The sequence below is a fragment of the Leptinotarsa decemlineata genome, unplaced genomic scaffold (assembly GCF_025532065.1).
Source record: "Leptinotarsa decemlineata unplaced genomic scaffold, Ldec_3_MD MMD2_tig00003736_RagTag_RagTag, whole genome shotgun sequence".
Taxonomy (NCBI): Eukaryota; Metazoa; Arthropoda; class Insecta; order Coleoptera; family Chrysomelidae; genus Leptinotarsa; species Leptinotarsa decemlineata.
The window spans coordinates 4,726,688-4,746,583 of NW_027412593.1; the positions used below are offsets into that span (position 1 = coordinate 4,726,688).

The 19,896-nt window shown below is 33.7% G+C and overlaps 1 protein-coding gene across 4 annotated transcripts in view; it reads right to left on the reverse strand.

The window, feature by feature from the left end:
• LOC141483590 (DAZ-associated protein 2) overlaps nt 1-19,896 on the reverse strand; it is a 46,510-nt gene that overhangs the window by 19,674 nt on the left and 6,940 nt on the right. For 3 of the 4 annotated variants that reach the window (XM_074178333.1, XM_074178332.1, XM_074178334.1), the window contains one exon: nt 5,086-5,184. In XM_074178333.1, coding sequence (XP_074034434.1) covers nt 5,086-5,184 — 99 coding nt within the window. Of the gene's footprint in view, nt 1-5,085; nt 5,185-11,683; nt 11,818-19,896 lie in introns of those variants that run through there. The other variant, XM_074178335.1, reaches the window with a different exon arrangement.

Below are 19,896 nucleotides of genomic sequence, written 5' to 3' on the forward strand. Positions count from 1 at the left end.
ACCAACGAAATAGTCTACAATCTTGGAGTTGTTTATATGCAAATATCTCTGCCGAGACTCTTGTGCTTTTTCGTTATCGCTCAATTTTTCGTCAATCTCAGTTAAGATCGGTTCAGGTTTCTCAGTAATTTTGTTGAGGTCCTCATGTAAACCTTCTAAAAGATATCGAAGGAATTCGTAGGCGTCTTGATGGGCAGAACCCATGAATCGAGGGGCAAATCTTTGAATCTGATTTTTGAAGTAGACTGTGTTAATTACTCTATCAGATGAATCTTCTGACCATAATTCCTTGATAACTTCTGCGAACGCTTTGATTAAAACACCTTTCATACTAGAAATACTAGTATTGATATCTTCCATGTATGTATACTTTTTTAGGTATTCCAGCAACCATCCCGTGTTTGATAAACATTGGATTATACTGTTCATGAAACAGGTGTTTTCAAGATTTTTTAAACCATTGAACCCAAGAGTTTTGATTGAAGAATGTTTCACCGATTTATTGTTGCAACTACGTTTGCCCCTACGATCTTCTTCTGAGTAAACACGGATAGGATGATTCACCCCTTCATTGGACTGGTAGGATAAGGAATTCGAAGCAAAACTGCTCAAAACTGAATTAGATATTAGTTCTTTTGGGTACTGTGAGGGCTCAGCCAGAGGACCAAACTCAGCCTCATTTAGAGTTCCCACTTCCTTTTCTGTCAAAGCTTGACGGTTTTGCTGCGAGTCTTCCACCAAACTGCACAACTCCAGTTCTTGCACTGTCTGTACATGCCGATATATTTTGTTCATGGGAAACATTGATAATTCACTTAGGGTTTTTGATTGAGGAATTGTACCTAAACATGAAGCTGCATTTCCTCTTTGAATCAGAATGCTAATTTTTTGAATCAAGAGGTAGCTCTTGGGTCATTCGTTTCTTTGGATATCTTAATGCCGATTTCACGAACGAACTCCAATGCTTGGGGGCCTAAAGTACCAAATGTTTCGATTCCTATTGCATAAAAAATGAAATTATCTCCCAAATAATTGTATTTCCGTATTTTTGACAATTCCGCTGATGAAGCTGCTGCACCGCTAGATACAGAAGTCGAAGGCACTTGACAAGGAGCCAAAGTATCGACGCATGTGAAATCCCAGACAACCGGTTTTCCTTTCCGCCAAGGAATGAGAGTCATGCCATCTGGTCGTTTCCCATCATCGCTGCAAGTGCCTGGGGGTTCTAAGATGGAAGGTATATTTGCCGAACCTAAGGTACGTTTGATGACATCATTTACAGCTTGATGACGGGAAAAGCGCCCGGCGCTATATCTACAACTCAATCCATGATATTCTCGGGTGTCTACTTCCACTCCACACTTGCATTTGTGTTGAACAGAAATATTGGAACCTAGTCGAAGGCCTACATCAACTACATCATTGTCTAATAATGTACCAAGGGATGAAACTGGTAAGGCATCCAACACACTGCTTTTATACGTGCCTTATCTATAGGAGATTTAGCCAAGTCTAACAAATTATTTAAGGCATTTCTTACAAGAGGAATATCCCAGGTGTGTTGAAGATTTTTTCTGGTTCCTGGTACTTTTAGATTAGTTCGTGAGATCCATAGTTGTTCGGCCTCGCTCAAATTTATCCGATGGAAAGGAGGAGGGTAAAATTGAATCTATCATATTGATCACACTATAACTCGAAGAGAAGGTAGGTAGTGAAAGATCAGTGATTGTACGAATGCCTAAACCTCCATAAGATACAGGAAGAGTAGCCTGATGTCATGCATTGCTCTCCAATTGATCATTCAATAAAAGTTGAAGAGTGTTACGAATTTCTTCATCAAACTTAATCAGATAAGTTTGGCGATGCCAGGTTGGAAAACATCTCATGAGATGGAGGAGCTTTGGAATAGTCAAACAGTTTCTGAGAAGATGGAAAGGTAATTCTGAAACTATGTAATTTTTCCTCAAAAAAAGTGATGAATGATTCTTCTGTGAGAGGGGAACCAAAAAGAATTTAACTATTCCTCTCAATTATTTTGATTCCAGGAGCAACGTCATTGAATTTTCTTTAAATATTCAAATCAGGTTCACTTAGAAAATGAAGTTCACATTTATGGAAGTTTAGTTCAAGCCCAATTTCCTTTGACTTTTTAATAACAGACGAAAGGGCATTGAGAACTTCCTTATAGTCTCCTCCCAGAGAACCGTCATCTAAATACCAAGCACTGAACTCTGTTTTTAAATTTTTGATGATATTGTCTATAGACAGGCAAAAGAGAGCAGGTGCTAATGTATCCCCTTGCTCTACTCCACGCACTGATGATATTGTGTTTTGATCAAACGTCAGTATTGAAGGCTGGTAGTAGCATTGAAGTACAAAAGGATATAACTCTGGAACACTACATGGAACCGATTTCAAGATAAAGTCCCGATTCAGCATGTTGAAAGCATTCTTATAATCCAATTCAAGAAAAACTTTTCTGTCCTTGGACTCGTGTTCATTAATATATCTTCGGGCAGCATGGGATACGGCTTCACAACCACTTGGAGATCCAAAACCATATTGAAATGGGCGAAAAATATTTCCTTGTTTTTTCCTTCAGCTTGAATGAAGCCAGTTTTGCAACTAAACGGCGAAACAATTGCCGACGGCAATCGGTCTAATTCCACCATCTTTCTTTTTCAAAGCACATAATGAAGCACCAAATAAAATGGGACAAATTTCTTCGTTCACAGTACCTGATAGTAAAACATTACAAAGGGATGTTAGCGATGCAGCAGAACCAGCACTATAACTTATCAAGTCCTGCAGATGAGATGGCCTCAAAGAATCCAAACCTCCAGAGGAACTAGTACGAAAAGACATAATTGCTTGACGAACTTCATTCTCATTCACTACTAAAGGACTAGTTGAAAAGGAGTTAGTTTGGTAACAAATTCCAGTTTTCGACTGAGGATGCTTGGACTGAAGTTCACGAAAGGTTTCCGTGCTAAAATTTGCCAGTTTGTCATCAGAACATAAAATTTTCACAGCTCCTGAAAGATCTCCTTCTGATACTTTATTGGTCACCATCTTGATTAGGATAGACTCCGGATTTTTAGATTTCTTGATAAATTTTATTTCAGCAGGTTCCAATGTTGTTTGATTCAAGTTTTTTTTTTATAATACTTGCTAGAGATATTTTGCGTTTGCCATCATCATATGGAATTTTGAAGTTTTTGTAACCAAATGAAAGAAGTTTCTCCCAGGACTCGGTGGAATTGTATTTGATACATTCATCGATGGTATTCGAGAGGACAGAAGCAGAAAGAAATCTGGCAGCTTTCGGTATCCTCTTAGAAATGATAGAATTACGTTTCAAAGCAGCCATACTCTTGTGGAAAGGTATGCGAGCATTTTCGTTCTTTGAGACATCGATGGTTTCGGTAACAGGTTGCACCCGCAATGTTTATGCTTGTGAATTTCCAAGGATTCTAAATAATTGAGTTTGCAACCCTTCCTTACACAGTGCAAAATTTCCGTATTGTTTAGATTCGGGAACTTGTGGTTGCATGCTAAGTTCCAAAAAACATAGAAAGTTTCAATTCTCTTTTCTTCATTAAAATATATTTTTTAATACGTCATTCTGACGTTAATGTCTTTTGACATGAATTTCAACTTGAGAGAGAAAAAGACTAATTTGAGTCAGTCAATTAGCTATATATCTTTTAAATTTATTTTTTTGAACATTAGAAATGTCCCTCATTTTTTGTATAATGATGGAGGAGAAGAAAGCCAAAAGTTTTCTTTCTCAAAATAAATGTAGCTACTTACAATTGATGCGAAAGTAATGAAGTGGACATTTTGGGTTTTGAAAAAAAAATTGTTTTCTTAAATGTCGACCATCTGAAGAAAAACTTATGAATATGACAAGTTACTGAATAGTTGTGCATTAATTTTTATAATCAGCTTCGTTTATTTTTCAGATTGTGGAAGGTTATATGTCCAAAAAACAGTAAGAAAAATTTAATACTCTCTAACACCACACATAAATACCTAAGAACTGAACAGACTTGTGAAAAATGTTATCAAAATAAACTAAAGCAATGTATCCCAGACAGAGAGACAGATCACAAAACATATATTTAAATTCAACTACATACATTGTCAATATCGACCATTGTTCATCGTCGTGATTTCAAACAGGTTGGAGCCGGCTCCCTTACCCTTTCAACTGATGTTTGTCAGAGGGACAAATAGGTCATCTCAGAACATCAGTGCCGCCCTTCATGGTGTACCCCTACCTGGCTGGGGTGAGATTGATGAAAATATCGTTCATCTTTTAACGGAGGACATAGGGGCCTCGTTCGACAGAGTGTCGGGGCCCTCTATATCGGGAGGGGTCGTCTACAACATAATCTATAGCTTCCCTAACTAACGGATTATCATGAGTTTCTGCGCAATCAAAAACTTGTTGATTCCTCGACTGAATGGACTGCCGAATGAAAGGTAGCTGCAAATATCTGCGGATGGCTTCATTCCGTACGAACCAAGGATCATTCACAATCATCCTTATTAACTTATTTTGCAATCTCTCCAGAATGGAGATATTAGACGGAGCCGCTTGTCTCCAGACGCCTGAAGCATACATGATGACAGGCTAGAACATCGTGTTGTAGATGGTAATTTTATTCTTTAGACTCATTTTGGATCTTCTGTTGATCAGAGGGTACAGACTGGCTATCCGGCCCTCGATCTTTGTTTTGACTGATATAATGTGTGGGTTCCAAGTGAGCCTGCGGTCTATTAGAAGGCCGAGGTACTTTACTTCTGGGGAAGTATCTGAGGGCCAACGAACTGTTTATTAAGTTTAGAAGGTTCTCGACGCAGTTGAATATCGACCATGTTCAAGAAAACATTTTATATGTGAGTGCGCACGCGCGCGCGCGCGCACTTACACACGGGCGTGCGCGCACATATGAAGGGCTCGTTGCCCTTATATGAATGGGAAATAAGAAAGCCTAACGCTGATTATGATAACAAAAAATATAAATCAAGGAAAATTGGCGTCAAATTTGTTCATGAGTTTGATGCAAAGACACTTACCACCATACGGTTGCGAAGTGGGCATTGGAGGGTTAGCCTGTGGGGGCTGTGGGGTAAAAGATGGTCCAGTAGTTTGAGGAGGACCAGCTCCACCAATTGCTGGAAATTCAATAAGAGAGGTCGAATTTATTTACAATTTATACATGATCTGAAAAGATGCAAAATCAAACTCAAAAAATGTTCCATTACTGTTTAGTGAAATTAGAAAAAAATCCTCAAAGTTTTAGGAAAAACTTCGTGAAGTGAGAACTTATCACATGAAAGTGTTTCACTTTATTTGTTCGAGAAAACAATATCAATTTCGGAGGGTTTTTTAAAAGATCGATTTTATAGTAATTCAATATTTAAGTAATGTTTGAATACAATTCTTCGTTTTTTTTTGTATCACAGTATGGTTATATCGAATATATAAAAATGAAACACCCTAAAAAGTTTAAAAAGGAGAAATTTCAATTTGCGATTTATGAATATAAACATATACCTAAGAGAAGTGTATCAGTGAAGAAATATCCACAAAATATCTTAAACGTATACATTGACATTTCAATAATGTATATCCTTATTTATATTCATATTATTAATAGGGATCGTGTAGTATTTACGTTCTTCAAATCGAATTTATAAGTTGAAATGGTAGGAATAGGCACAGTAAAAAATTAGTGCTATCTCGAAAAATATATTCATTCACAGCTACTCCTAATACCCACTATTCCAATCATAAATTCGTACGGATATTAATTTTCTATTATTGTAGCATGCAAGAGGTGGAAAGATTTATTATGCTCAAAAACACAAATGTTACACACATTTTCAACATAAATATATTCAATGAACACATATTTATAAATAAACTCAAATTATATTCATATATTTGGCAAAATAAATCTTTTTTCTTGAAGAAAACATGCAAACTAAAAATATTGTGAAAATATATTTCCTTGGGGGATCAGGTAAAATTTTACCCACCACGTTACTTGATAGCAGTTTAAAGATTTTGAAACATATTTTCTTAGCCAAACAAAATAAACATTAGCATGCAAATAAATTAGTACTATGGATTGAAGAGAGGTTTGAACAATAGGTAATTGTTTTTCAGTTAAGATGACAATATTTTTATTGAACACCATAAAAAACCTCACTTGTATGCCATTTTATCTAGAAAGAAGCTTATAAATAAATGGGCAACATTTTGAAATAATGTATTTCATTACTGCGTATTATTTTAGGTGCTATGGATATAAAAAATAAAAAACAGCAAATAAAATTTCATCTAAAACATATGATGCCAAATCTTAAGGTTCTCTTGGAACTTATTGGCAAAAATGTGAGTTGTGTTATTTTATAGTAATTTACACTTCTGTTGTGGATGTCGTAAAAAATCTACATGCCTTATATTCTACAAACTACACATGCAATAATTTGATGATTCAAAATGAGCGACGGTCGGTTGGTTAACAGAAAGATTCTAAAATGAAAGTATATGTACATACATAGACAAATTTAAAAGACCATCTCGATTTATTCTGAATCACCTTGGGACTTTATGATGTTTTAAAGAAACATAAATTCGGCATAAACCAATTTTTCTAGTTTTCGATCGATTAATGCGTCACCTGAGATTCCTGATGTAACATAACTTACCCAAGTTCAAAGTGGACCCCCTCCAGATCACCAATACTATAGTTGATGTAACCGGTATTGTGCATAGTTAAAGGTGTCGGCGCTCTCAAAGACAAAAAAAAACAATACAGAGAAATAAAGCCGCTGCCAACTAGTCCACGTGGATTGAAGAATTGGCGGTTCGTATTGGATAATTTTTACTAACCGAGTTTTATGATTTACTGAAGAGTCATAAAATTAAATTTGAAGTCATGTTACGATGAAGAATAGAATGAGTACTAATAGTAATAACGAGTGTGATAACAACGCAGACTTTTTCCTGTGTAGTGATTCCAATAGCGATGGTGAACAATGCGAAAAAGACATACCATTAAATAAGATTCGGATGCATTTGAGTATTGAAACACAGAGAGTATGTTTCAATGTATATAGGAGTGTACATCTCAAGTTTGGTTTCGAGGGAAACAAACTATTAAAAGCAACATCAGATTTGAACGAAATTCCTTACTCAACTGTACGTAAAATAGTCAAAAACAAACTTTATGAACGCAAGACGCGATGTGTTACGGGATTACCACAACCTTTAGATGTTTACCTAATAAAATCATTAAAAAAACAATATACGACTGTTACAAAAGCAACGAGATTCCTACAACTGAGCCAAACTCTTCAGAATTGGATAAAGAAACCAGGATTTAGATTTAAAATAATAAACAAATGTCAAGCAGTTATGGAAAGCAGAAGAATAGTGGAATTGCGTAACAAATACTTAGAACAAATAATCAAATATAGGCCAATTTTCTATTTGGACGAAACTTGGTATGACACTCACGACACAGTTACAAAAGGATGGACTGATGGTTTGAGAATATGTACGCCTAACATGTCTGCAAACAAAGGATCGCGACTAATCATTGTGAGTTGCGGAAGAAGTAAAGGATGGGTTCCGAATTCTTCGAAATTATGTGGAAAAAAACTTGAGGACTTCAATGTTGACTATCATAAGAACATGGAAGCTAATATTTTCGAGGAATGGTTTGAAAACACATTGATCCCTAATTTGGATGCGAATAAACAGTTCTTGACAACGCTCCCTATCATTCGCGATAGCTCATCAAAGTAACGAATAAAAATTCGAGGAAAGATGAAATACAAAGTTTTTTTAATAGAAAACAATTTTTATTTTGAAGATAACTATACCGAAAATCAACTTGAAGTTTTACAGACAAAAACATTTGAAAAAGTGTATGCCCTTGAGAGTATTGCTGAAAAGTATAGACACATCATACTGAGACTTCCCCCCTATTTTTGTGTTTTCAATCCCATCAAGATGATTTGGGGAAAATTGAAACAAAGCATCAGGCGTAAAAATAATTTTCCAAAATTTGATAAGACGGTAATAGAACTAATTAAAGAAGAAGTATCTAATATTACCAAAGAAGACTGACAGAAAAGGATTGAAAAAGTAATTTAAGTTGAAAAAGACTATATGGAAATTGGACACTTCCATATTAATAGTGGAAATAAATTCATTATTGATTTAAATGACGACAATGATAGTGAAACAGAGAATATGTAAAAGAAATTATCAAAAGCTTTTGAAGAAAGTTAGTGAAGTGTTTTTGAAGCGATCGATGGTATAAATATGTGAGTAAGTAGTATTCAGAAGTATTTTCAATTATCACCCTATTATTTGAATCCCTACTTTCCCATAATTATAATAATAATACTTTATTTTCCATGTAGACAATATACATTGTATAGGAATAGTCAATAAAAGAAGTAAAAATAAAGACAGAGTATAAGAAACATACAAGTAGAAAACATCACCTTATAACTAAAATACCCTACTTATCTAATCTAAAAATTTATTCAATGAATTAAAACATTGTTCAATTAAAAAACTCTTCAAATTTCTCCTAAACATCACAAAATTATGTTCTTCCCTTAAATGATCGGGCAGTTTGTCGAATATTTGTATTCCAATGTATTCTGGTGGAAATGATATAATAACATATATAATATTTATTATATATGTTATTATACATATTTTTATTATATACATATTATAAAGTTATTGTGATTCTTATATAATCAGAAATGATTATTGAAAAACGAAATTAGTTAGCTCCCTGACTATATTATTATAGGGGAGCTGTTGGAAGGTAGGTTGCACTTTATCGTTTACTTGAACTATATATACCACAAGCATAGAGCTGTAGAATTCGATTCAAGGGAAGTCAAGAAATTGACTTCAAGTGTAAATTGGAAACAACTTTGGACCAAGAATAGAGCCCTATGGAACTCCGTATAAAATATCACCCATTGGATTACTAAAACGCTCATCACCGCAAAAATTGAAACAATAGCTAAAATCGCTGAAATACGTTGTTTTTGTAATGCACACAATCCACAAGATTGAAGTTGAACTTGAAATCTTCATTTGAATGTAAAAATGTTCAACAGGAATTATTTTAAAGAAATATTAGCAAATATGAAAACACTTCACAAGAATGTCACATAGTTGTAATTGGTAATATAACCTACAATCAATGCATTAAAGATAAAAAAACGTGATAACTTAAAGTAATCTAAGTTGAACCATTGAATATTGAAATTGTTTTCCTTGAGAAAAGCTTAGGTTATTACTTGAATTTTATGTATATTAGTATGATAATGTAAGGAAAGGTTATTTATTAATAAAATCTTTTGTTGATTATTTTATGTATGTACATATACAGTGTGTAAATTCCAAATGAAATAAATTCATTATTGTGGTTACTGTACATATGCCACGAAAAAAAACTACGGATGTTAACGAAGTAAATGTTCAAAATGTTCACCTCGAGCGTCTTGGCAACATGCTAATCTCAAATAAAACTGTCTTCCAACATTATTTAACATATCAGGCGTGAACGACCTAATCGCAAGCGTTATTCGTTCTTTTGAGTCATTCAAATCTGAAGGTTTACTTTTGTACACATTGCTCTTTACATATCCCCATAAAAAGAAATCTAATGATGAAAGATCAGGTGACCGCGCTGCCCATTCAATCGATCCTCGCCTCCCTATCCACCGATTAGGAAATGTATTGAGGTATTGCCGGACATCAACTTGGTAATGTGGTGGTGCTCCATCCTGCTGAAACCATATCGTATTCATTGGAGCTTGAGGGTTTCCTGGATCAGGATATAAATTTGCTAAACTTGGAATGACATCATTTTGAAGTAGTGCCAAATAATTATCGCCATTCAAGTTGCCCTCAATGAAAAAGGGACCAATTATATGGTTTCCTACAATTCCTGCCCAAACATTAAGCTTTTGAGTGTATTGCGTGTGTTCTTCTCTCATCCAGTGAGGATTTTCCGTTGACCAGTAGCAACAATTTTGCCGATTAGCATGAACGTTAAGAGACAAAGTACACTAATCAGAAAACATAACGTCTTCATCATTTGCTCATAAAAATAAGTTCTATCAAAATCATCTTCCATGAGTTCCTGATTAGGTATCATTTTATAGGGATGCATTTTATCTTCTTTTAATATATTTACTATCGATATATGGCTAACATTGAATGTAATGAATGCCTGTCTACTCGATGTATGTGTGTTTTCCTCAAACTCAAGCAACACATCTAATTTGAGTTCATCACTCATTGCATTGGCAGCTGCTTTTTCTATCTGTCCCACATAACCAAGCTCGCGAAACTGCTTCTCTATTTTGCTTATTATTCCTTGAGATATGGGCTGTAAATTAGAAAATTTCTCATGAAATAGGCGAGCTACTTTCTATTGTATTCGGGTTTTATCTCCGTAACCAATCATTTGTAAAACTGTCATTTTATGCATTTGTCAGACTTGAAGTTAACGAACTTTTGACTTAAATTAAAGTACTGACAACTAATGTAACATACAAAACAAGTTGACAAGGCGTTTTAAACTAACCTTGCCACGGAAATTATTTACACTTTTTTAAAGGATACCATCTAAAAATAACATTGCTACGGTTTTTGCTTACTTTCTTATTATCAATACTTCAACATGAAATAAGTTTTGAGTTTACTTTATCGTTTATCGAATTTCGGTAACCACATGATTTTAATTTATTTTATTTTAATTTGTACAATAAACTTGAAAGCGATATTTCTGAATAGAGAATGAAGAGACCTTTCAAACGATATATCACAACCCTATAGTTCCCGTTTAAAAAATTGGAGGTTGTACCTGTCATTCGACGGGGGATGAAGCTAGGGGAAGCATCTTTCCGTTGAAGTATGTCAAATTATAATTTAAATTTGACGTTTCGGGATTTTGTTAAAATATGTACCGTAACCGAAATAATGAATTTTACACTCTGACTTTTACACTCTGTATTATAGCTACCATAAACCAACTGTTACTTTTGTAGGATTAAATAATGATACTAATAATGTACATTACGTGTTTGCTGGTGAGATTTTTATAATACTGTCATCAGTACATGTCTAACTATGATCGTCGGTCCGACGAGAGAGGAGGACCTTGCCTTTCGCTGACTTGACCGTGAGAGAAATGAAAGCCAAACTGGCGCCGTTACGCGTTAGATAACGAAGCGGTTTACCCTCCTATAAGAAGTTATCACTTCAAATATATATTGTTTTGGTACATTTGCCTGTAAAATGTAAAAGACAGATTGTCAAAATCATGAGAAATCTCAGGTTAACATTTGCGATCTCGATTCTGGAACACTATGTGAGACATATCTGATTATTATCAGTTCAGTTTGTGAAACGCACAAATTAATTTTAGTCAGTGAATATCCCAAAATCATCATAAATTTTTAGACTTTATACTAGTGAAGGGTTACTTATTCTAAGTTAGTCACATATTAATAATAATAAATTGTTCAAAACATTATAAATACAAAAAACCCCGTTGACCTGTGTTGCAAAATATTCTATACCTATCAAATGCTAGAAAGTTCTGAAAGATATACCTACATCCAAAGAGACCATTTTTTCCAAACCAACAGAAACTGTTTTGCAGTCACACTGGCAATATCTCGATTCGAAGGACGTGAAATTGGAAAAAACCATCTGATTCTTCTCACCATTCGATAGGTAAAGATTTTCAATAATAGTATTTGCGACGTAAATGTGCTGCAGCAGTATAGCCAACATTGTAGCAAACACCGGGTGATTCCAGTAGGTTTACCACCCTACTCCCACACATAACAAAAAATACGTAACAATGCAAGAATTTCTGAACAATGTTCAACAAGAGAACATTATAAATGTCTCAGACAACTTTTAATTCTGAATTTTGATTTGGGAATTTACTGTCAATTCCGACATACATATATTCTTGGTCTAAAACATTTTACTTTGAGTACCTACCTACTACATATATTACTTTTTGCATATCATATTACCCGTTTCTGATATCAAATCTTAATATATCGGCAAATCGGATGATGCTGAAACTGATACTTCAGTCGCATTTGAATACATTTTGTGACTTCAATACTAAAAATAAAATTTAACCAATTCAATTGGTCATGAACTAGTTCTAAAAATGATGAATTCATGACGACCGCTTGTTGGACATATTTCGAAATGTTCTGCAATTGGAAATCTGTAAATTTAGCACAATTGACAATATTCTTTCAAAATATCGGTATAAAATGAAAGAAATACGTAAATAACATGACGTCACTGTAATTCCAATATATCGAACCACCAAGATGTTGAACGACTTTTTTATGTTGAAAAGAATACGAATAATGAAATGAAATCACTCTAAATCCAATATGGCGGACTATCAAAGGTGGGATTCCACCAATATAGTTGCCTTAAAGGCCTCGGTTTCGACGATTACCTCTTCATCGGCGCAAAATGTCTTTCCAGCGAGCATTTTCTTGAGGTCTGAGAACAGAAAGAAGTCGCTGGGGGACAGATCTGGAGAATACGGAGGATGCAGAAGCAAATAGAAGCCCAATTCACGAATTCATGCAACTTTACCATTGTTTTCATTGATTTACGACATGGTGTATTACCTTGATGAAACAGAACTTTTTTTTCTTCAAATGGGGCTTTTTTTCCGCGAGGGTTCTTATTTATTTGACGGAATTCTGAATGGGGAAACCTATCACCAGTTTTTAATGTCGATTTTCGAAGACTATTTGGACGATCTACCTTTGGCTAACTATAACATCTGGTTTCAACGTGATGGTACTACACTGCACACTACCAGACGAGTATCTAATTACCTGTCTGAAATGTTTGGTGATAAATGGAAAGGAAATAATGGGCCGGTGAGGTGGCCACCAAGGTCTCCAGACTCAAGTGTTATGGATACATTCTTATGGGGTACACTGAAAAATAGAGTTTATGGTCAGAGGAACTATCAAAATACTGAGGACCTTCAACACAGCATTGTTAGAGAATTCGGAAGATTGACGAGAAGGGAAATTAATCGTGCAGTGAATAATATTCAAAGAAGGGCACAGTTGTCTTATTATGAACAAGACCGGCATTTTGAGCGTTTGCTGTGATTTACTTTTGTCTTTATATTTTAGTTAATAATTGTTATTTGTTCAAAGTTCTATTTTCATTGAAAAGGACACAATGTCTAATTTACCTCACACACACCTCATTTATCAAATTTTGATTGTTGATTCTGTCTCCGTATTTTTTCATTGGCTTTTCAAACGAACCAAACTCGGTGAGATTTTGATCCTACAACTTGAACATAGTTCAATGTGGTTGTCGTCTTTCGGGATACAAGTTTAAATGCATTTCCGATGTCCTAACACTGTTCTTATCGTATTTGTAATAAATTTGTATAATAGCTCCTTTTTCTTCATTCTTGAAAGCCATTTTTCGCCAAAAATTCAATGACTTGTACAATAACAAAATGTCATTGAGTGTAACAAATTCAAAGTCAAATTTAGAAACATCAAAGTCAAAGCCTATTATGATAAGAATTAATTTTTCTCGATATCTCAAATTTTTCGAAAAAGCATGATAACTTGTGATACATCATTGAAAAGGTGAAATCTGGTTCTATTTAAAACAGAAACTAGATTTCAGAACTTTCTCAACGGCATATCTTCGTATCCCTCATAGTTTCCGATATCCCAATGGTGAGGATCGAATTGAAACACCCTGTATATCAGATAAATATTTCATTTGAAGCTCGGGTATTTTTTCAGAGTTGGCGGCCCTGTTTATTTGTCGTTAGTGTCATCATTTGACAGCTGATATGATAAATACAAAGTCGCCAACATGTGCTGCAACAAAATCCTTATTTATAAAGGCGATAAAATGAAAACAATAAAAATGACTTTCAAACAGCAAATAATTGTCAAAAATGTATAATACATACATCATCTAGAGATGACGAGCGACACTAAAGACAGATAAACGAAGAAGCCAACTAAGAAGAAATACATGTGCTCCAAATGAAATCCTTATCTGATATCGTCTACTGAAAATTTATAAAATGTTCCACTGGAAATAAGACAGTTTTTAACAACTTATTGTATAATAACGATATTGTATAACAACGACAAGTTCAAAATATTTTATTAGTTACTTATTACTCTAAATTTTTAGATTTCCAATCACCGTACTAACTTTTCAAAATATATCTCACTAAACTTTGTCAAAAAACACCTTGTGTTGTAACAAAATGTTTTCTTCAATGGAGTAATTTCAATCACATAATATAAAGTTAAATATTAATTTATGTAAAAAAATCCATTCTGGTATTGAACTCTTGCGATTTTAGTAATCCGATGAACTAGAATAGTCGTTACTTCTAAAGTAATGTTTAGCTGTCTCCACACAGTCTACATCAGAAGTATATATTAAAAATCACCCAAATAAGTTTTTCATAAAATTGAAACTCTCAACTTCAACATTACAAGACTGAAAACTATCTAAACTATCAGCACAAAAAATTTTTTGGCAGCCAAAATCGCAGTTTTGCAGGAAACTCTTCTAGTTTCAAATAGGTATAATTTTTTCAACCAATGGGAGTGAAGAAAATCATCACAGACCAGAGTCAAATCTCAATTATTCTTCTAATGTTATATTATGACATTATTTCTAAAGTGAAGTGAAATATCAACAACGATTATTTGTAAAAAGTTTCAGACATTTCTTCATCTGCATTAAAAAGATGCAGTTTTCTATTACGAAAAAATTATCGAAATGAATATATTTCTCATCATCTTGTAGTTTCCTATCGATTTCATGCAATTTGCTAATCTGCTATGAAAATAGATTTATTTAAGGCTGTTTCAAAAAGTGACATGTGAATTAATCCTGGAAATCATTTCATTTGTGACCACTCTAAATTAGATAATTCATATCAAACTATGGAAGGGAGCATTTTTCTATTGATTACCGTTTGTTAAATAGCCTACATTTAACAATATAAATATTAAATGATTGAATCAGAATAAAAAATGCTTTATTATCAGAAAATACCAATTATTTTTGACAAGGTGCCCTAAAACTAACTAATGTTAAAAAATGTGTCCAATAAAACGTAAAAAATTAAATCTCATGATATTAAAAATCAATGAAATAAACACACATTTGAAATATTTCTTGTAAATCAGTGGAAGGCAAATTAATTATTAATAAAATATGATTTGCAGAATAATTATGAGAGCATACTTCAAAACTAGGTACTTGAATTCAGAATTTGACAATACTAAATGATTTAAGAGAGATTGTCATTAAAAAACTCCTTTAGAATATAGAATCTAACAGTTTCACATGTCAATGACACTGTGTATTAAATTTATACAGGGTGTCAATTTGAAAACTTCCCACCTTTAATATCTTACTTCCAGTAAACAATATGAGGAATCGAAAAAACAGGTCAATTTTATTGTCAAGGGGGACACTGTCAAGGACTACTTCTAGCCCTCGTGGTTCAACCCCCTAGAAGGGTTAGATGTTACCCTTAGAAGTGGCACATCATTTTGATTAGCGTTCAATTCTGCTTCCAATGGTACCCTGACTTATTATTTTTTGACGAGCATTTTCCAAAAAATAGCGTTCTAAACTAACAGAAGTACATAATTATTAGTACGCCTATATTAGGTGGTACTGTTCCAACCCTTTATTAGGGGTAACCTTTGCCATTAGCTCCAATTAATTTACATCAAAAAGTAGTCTAATAGTAAAACGTAGATAGTGTTTAGTAAATGCTGAATTTTCAATTCTCATCGCAGAAAGTGTATAGGTAACCGTCCTTTATTGCTACTTTTGCTGTAAAAAGTTTGTTTTAAGGCAAAAAACTGGTTCGCAAATTCGAAAGATGTGATGATATTGTGCATACAGTTATGCCTGTTGGGCTGTTTAGTGGTTACTTTAATAAATGTATAAAAGTATAGGCTGTTTAGTGGTTACTTTAATAAGTGTATAAAAGTGTAAAAATGATTTATATTCTTCAAGACAGAATTGAAATGATTATAATTTATGGAGAAGTTGGAAAGTGAAGTGCGGCATGTCTTTTTAACGAAAGACATCCAAATTGTAATGTAAGTCACCGGTATGTGCTTGAGTTGGTGAATAAGTTTTACGAAACTGATTCAATGACAAATAAAAATAACCCCAAAGTACTAAATGAAGCGCCTGAAACTGGTTCAGTGACAAATAAAAATAACCCCAAAGTACTAAATGAAGCAACTCAAATTGAAGTTTTGGGAACATTTGCTGCAGAGCCCACGAGCTCCTTACGATCAGTATCAGAACAGAAGGAAATGTCACCAGAAACTGTAAGAAAAGCATTGAAAAATGCATAAATTCCATCCTTATAAAATGTAGATTCTTCAAGAGCTCTCGAGGAAGAATAGAGTTTTGTGAAATCATGTCTCATCGAGTCAATACCATCCCTAATCTTCTGTTAAACATCTGTTCCAGCAATTAATGTTCATTTCTCTAAATGATGATGTTGATAGATAAAAATCCACATATTTTTCGGGAAGGGCGTACACAACACCCACAAAAAGTTAATGTTTGGGCTGGTATCCTTGAAATGCTTGAAGAGACGATCGATCCTCTTATAACTCACGAGGTAGAAACTCAAATGGATGCAGAAGGTAATGAACTTTTGCAGGGGGATCCGTTTCATTTCCAGCAGGACGGTGCTCTACCTCAATGTTTTTTTCTCGTCCGACAGTGATTAAACGAGAGATTTCCGAATAGATGAATGGCCTCCGAGGTCACCGGATTTAGCACCCTTAGATTTCTTTCTTTGGGGGCATCTTAAATCCGATGTTTATAAAACACAACCTTCTGATATTGAAGAACTTAAAAGACAAATTACAGCAGCATGCCAGTCATTTTCTATTGAAGTTTTAACGTAATATTAGAGCACAGTTTATAAGATAGGAGGAAGTAGGTTTTGTTTGAAATGTCTTTCTCGCAAATTAACTTTTATTTTGAAAAAGGAAATAACCAACAAATGAAAAAGTCCAAATTGAATACATTTATTCCTGTCATTCCAGGGTTGGAACGGTGCAACCTACTTGTGAGGGTTCAATCTCAGGGTTTTTTGAAAGGGGTTGCTGCTGATCCAATGAGACACAGGATAGGGTGCGAAACAGTCTATTTTCGGTTCGAGGGGAAGACAGAGTACTTACTTGGTTTTTGACTTAGTTCTAAAATAATTACAAATGTTTCAATAAAATTGTTAAAAGTAGTTAATAAAAACTTCACACACTTGTTACATCATTTATAGTAATAAAAATCATTACCCACCTAAAATAATTATAGGCACGGGACTCGACGGCGAATCTTGTCCTTAAGAACCACAGTAAGGTAATTTAGAACGAAGTTCACTTTAAAAGGCAAGCAAGAAAAATTTTCGAGCAAACATGGCGCATCAAAAACGTTTTCACTCAGGTCTCTAGAGACGAAAAAGAATATCGACAGTCGTTCATAAAAAACCCGACACTGGAAATACTTTGCAAATGCAAAAAACCTGTCAAAGTGAAATATTGGTTGCCTATCCCGGAGGGCATGAGAGCCGTTGCTACTTATGAGCGGTAGAAAACTGTAAACAGGAATCGGCCTCCACTGCGGCGGATAAGTTACTGAGAAAATTCACCAGATGGCGAAATGATACAAGTTAAAATGGAAATAAATCAAATAGATGTGTTTTGTCACACTCTTCTAACTATTTTTATTAAAAGGAGTCAATACAATAATGCATCTCAGAACAGGCAAATTCTAATAGCATGTGTTAGTTTAGAACGCTATTTTTCGGAAAATGCTCATCAAAAAATAATAGGTCAGTGTACCATTGGAAGTAGAATTGAACACTAATCAAAATGATGTGCCACTTCTTAGGGTAACATCTAACCCGTCTAGGGATTTGAACCACGAAGTCGAAAAATAGTCCTTAAAAGTGTCCCCCTCGACAATAAAATTGACCTTTTTTTTTTTCGATTCCTCATATTGTTTACTGGAAGGAAGTAAGGGTGAGAAGTTTTCAAATTGACACTCGGTATATTCTATAAGGCAAAGTTAGATGATAATAATTTTTCTACCATTGTAAGATCAAGGGATTAGAAAAAATATCGTAAGACCGATGACTGAATACTGATGTAAGATTAAACCTATGCGTTTTGGACAAAGACAAACTTTCTAAGATAAATATTCAGGTTGAAGTCAAGAGATAATTATATCTCTCATGGCATAGCAACTTAAAGGCAGTTTTCTGCATAATTTAGTGATCACCTTCAACAATTATTTCAAGTGAAAATATTTACAATTTAATGTAATGTTCCGAAATAATGACTTACTCACAAAGAGTAATGTAATCTAAATGCGTTTAGAAATAACCATATTGATTTTTAACATTTTAAAAGATCCAACGGGTGTATCATCCAAATAATTCGAATAAAGCAAGAAAAGTGATTCGAGAACAGAATCGTTTGAAATGTCATATTTCATTTACAATTGATCTACGACAAGAGTATTGAAATCAGATGTGGGACATGATAAATATAATTGGAATTGCAGTTATACGTTACTCCTACTCTATCAACTTCAAGCTTTTGCAGCAGCATTTTGTAATTGATGTAGTTTAAAGTCTTTGTAAAATAACAAAATATCACTACTGCATCTTCACCAGTATACTTGCATACTGTTTGAAGTTTGTAAACCAAATTTCACCACCGTTAACACTAAACTTTCAAAAGTATCTTTTGAACATATATCCCAACCTACAAAATTTATATGAAATATAAATTATTTGAGAATATGACAAATATATTCAAAATATTCTAAACTTGTTACTTTTGCACCCGAATATTTGTCTTGATTGTTTGGAAATAAAATTAAATAACTTCACTTTTTTTCCTAGGTCGTTAAGAAGTCACATATTTCTATCGAAATGAAGGACGAGAATTTATAATGGAACTAGAAAACAGTTTACATTAATTGGAACTATTCTATTAATAACAGCCTCTGACGTAGAAAACAAAAAAGTGGTAACAGTGTATGCTTATGATAAAAAAGCATATTTTCGAACCACTGTCAAAATTTAAAAATCTAACATTGGCAAACAGTGAAAATTAAAATGATAAAAAAAATGATTATGTTGGTATAAGGAAGTTAATAAAAAGTAATAACAATTTTTGATAATGAGAAAATATGAACAATCAAATAATTTTAATTTGATGATTTTATGGCAATTTTTCGAAAACTATTTTGGTGAAATATATTTGTGATTAATTAAAGAAGAAAGTAATGCAAATCAAGACATCATGAAACGAAAAAAAATTAATTGGCGCAACGGGGCGACTTCATTGATTCCAGTGGCGCATTTGCTTTTTCAGCTGCAGGAAAACCGAAAAAACCTGCAGCACCACATCATCTGATGATTTTAATCTGCCAGTGAAACATTCTAAACAATTTGAAATCGGATTACTCTTTCCTGTGGTAGTATGTACTACATCAAGATGAATATTATTGGAACCTTTTGTATAAGGATCATGCAATTTAGAATTTTTTCATTATCGAATATGTCTGTTCGGAGATTCTTAAACAATAAATGAATTCAAAGTCATATTATTAGTCATTTTGTATAGAAATGGAGTAGGTATCCCATAGTTTGTTTATTAAACATTACCTTAATAACTTTATTCATCAAACGATAAATTATAACTATTTGCCTTTTAGAGCAG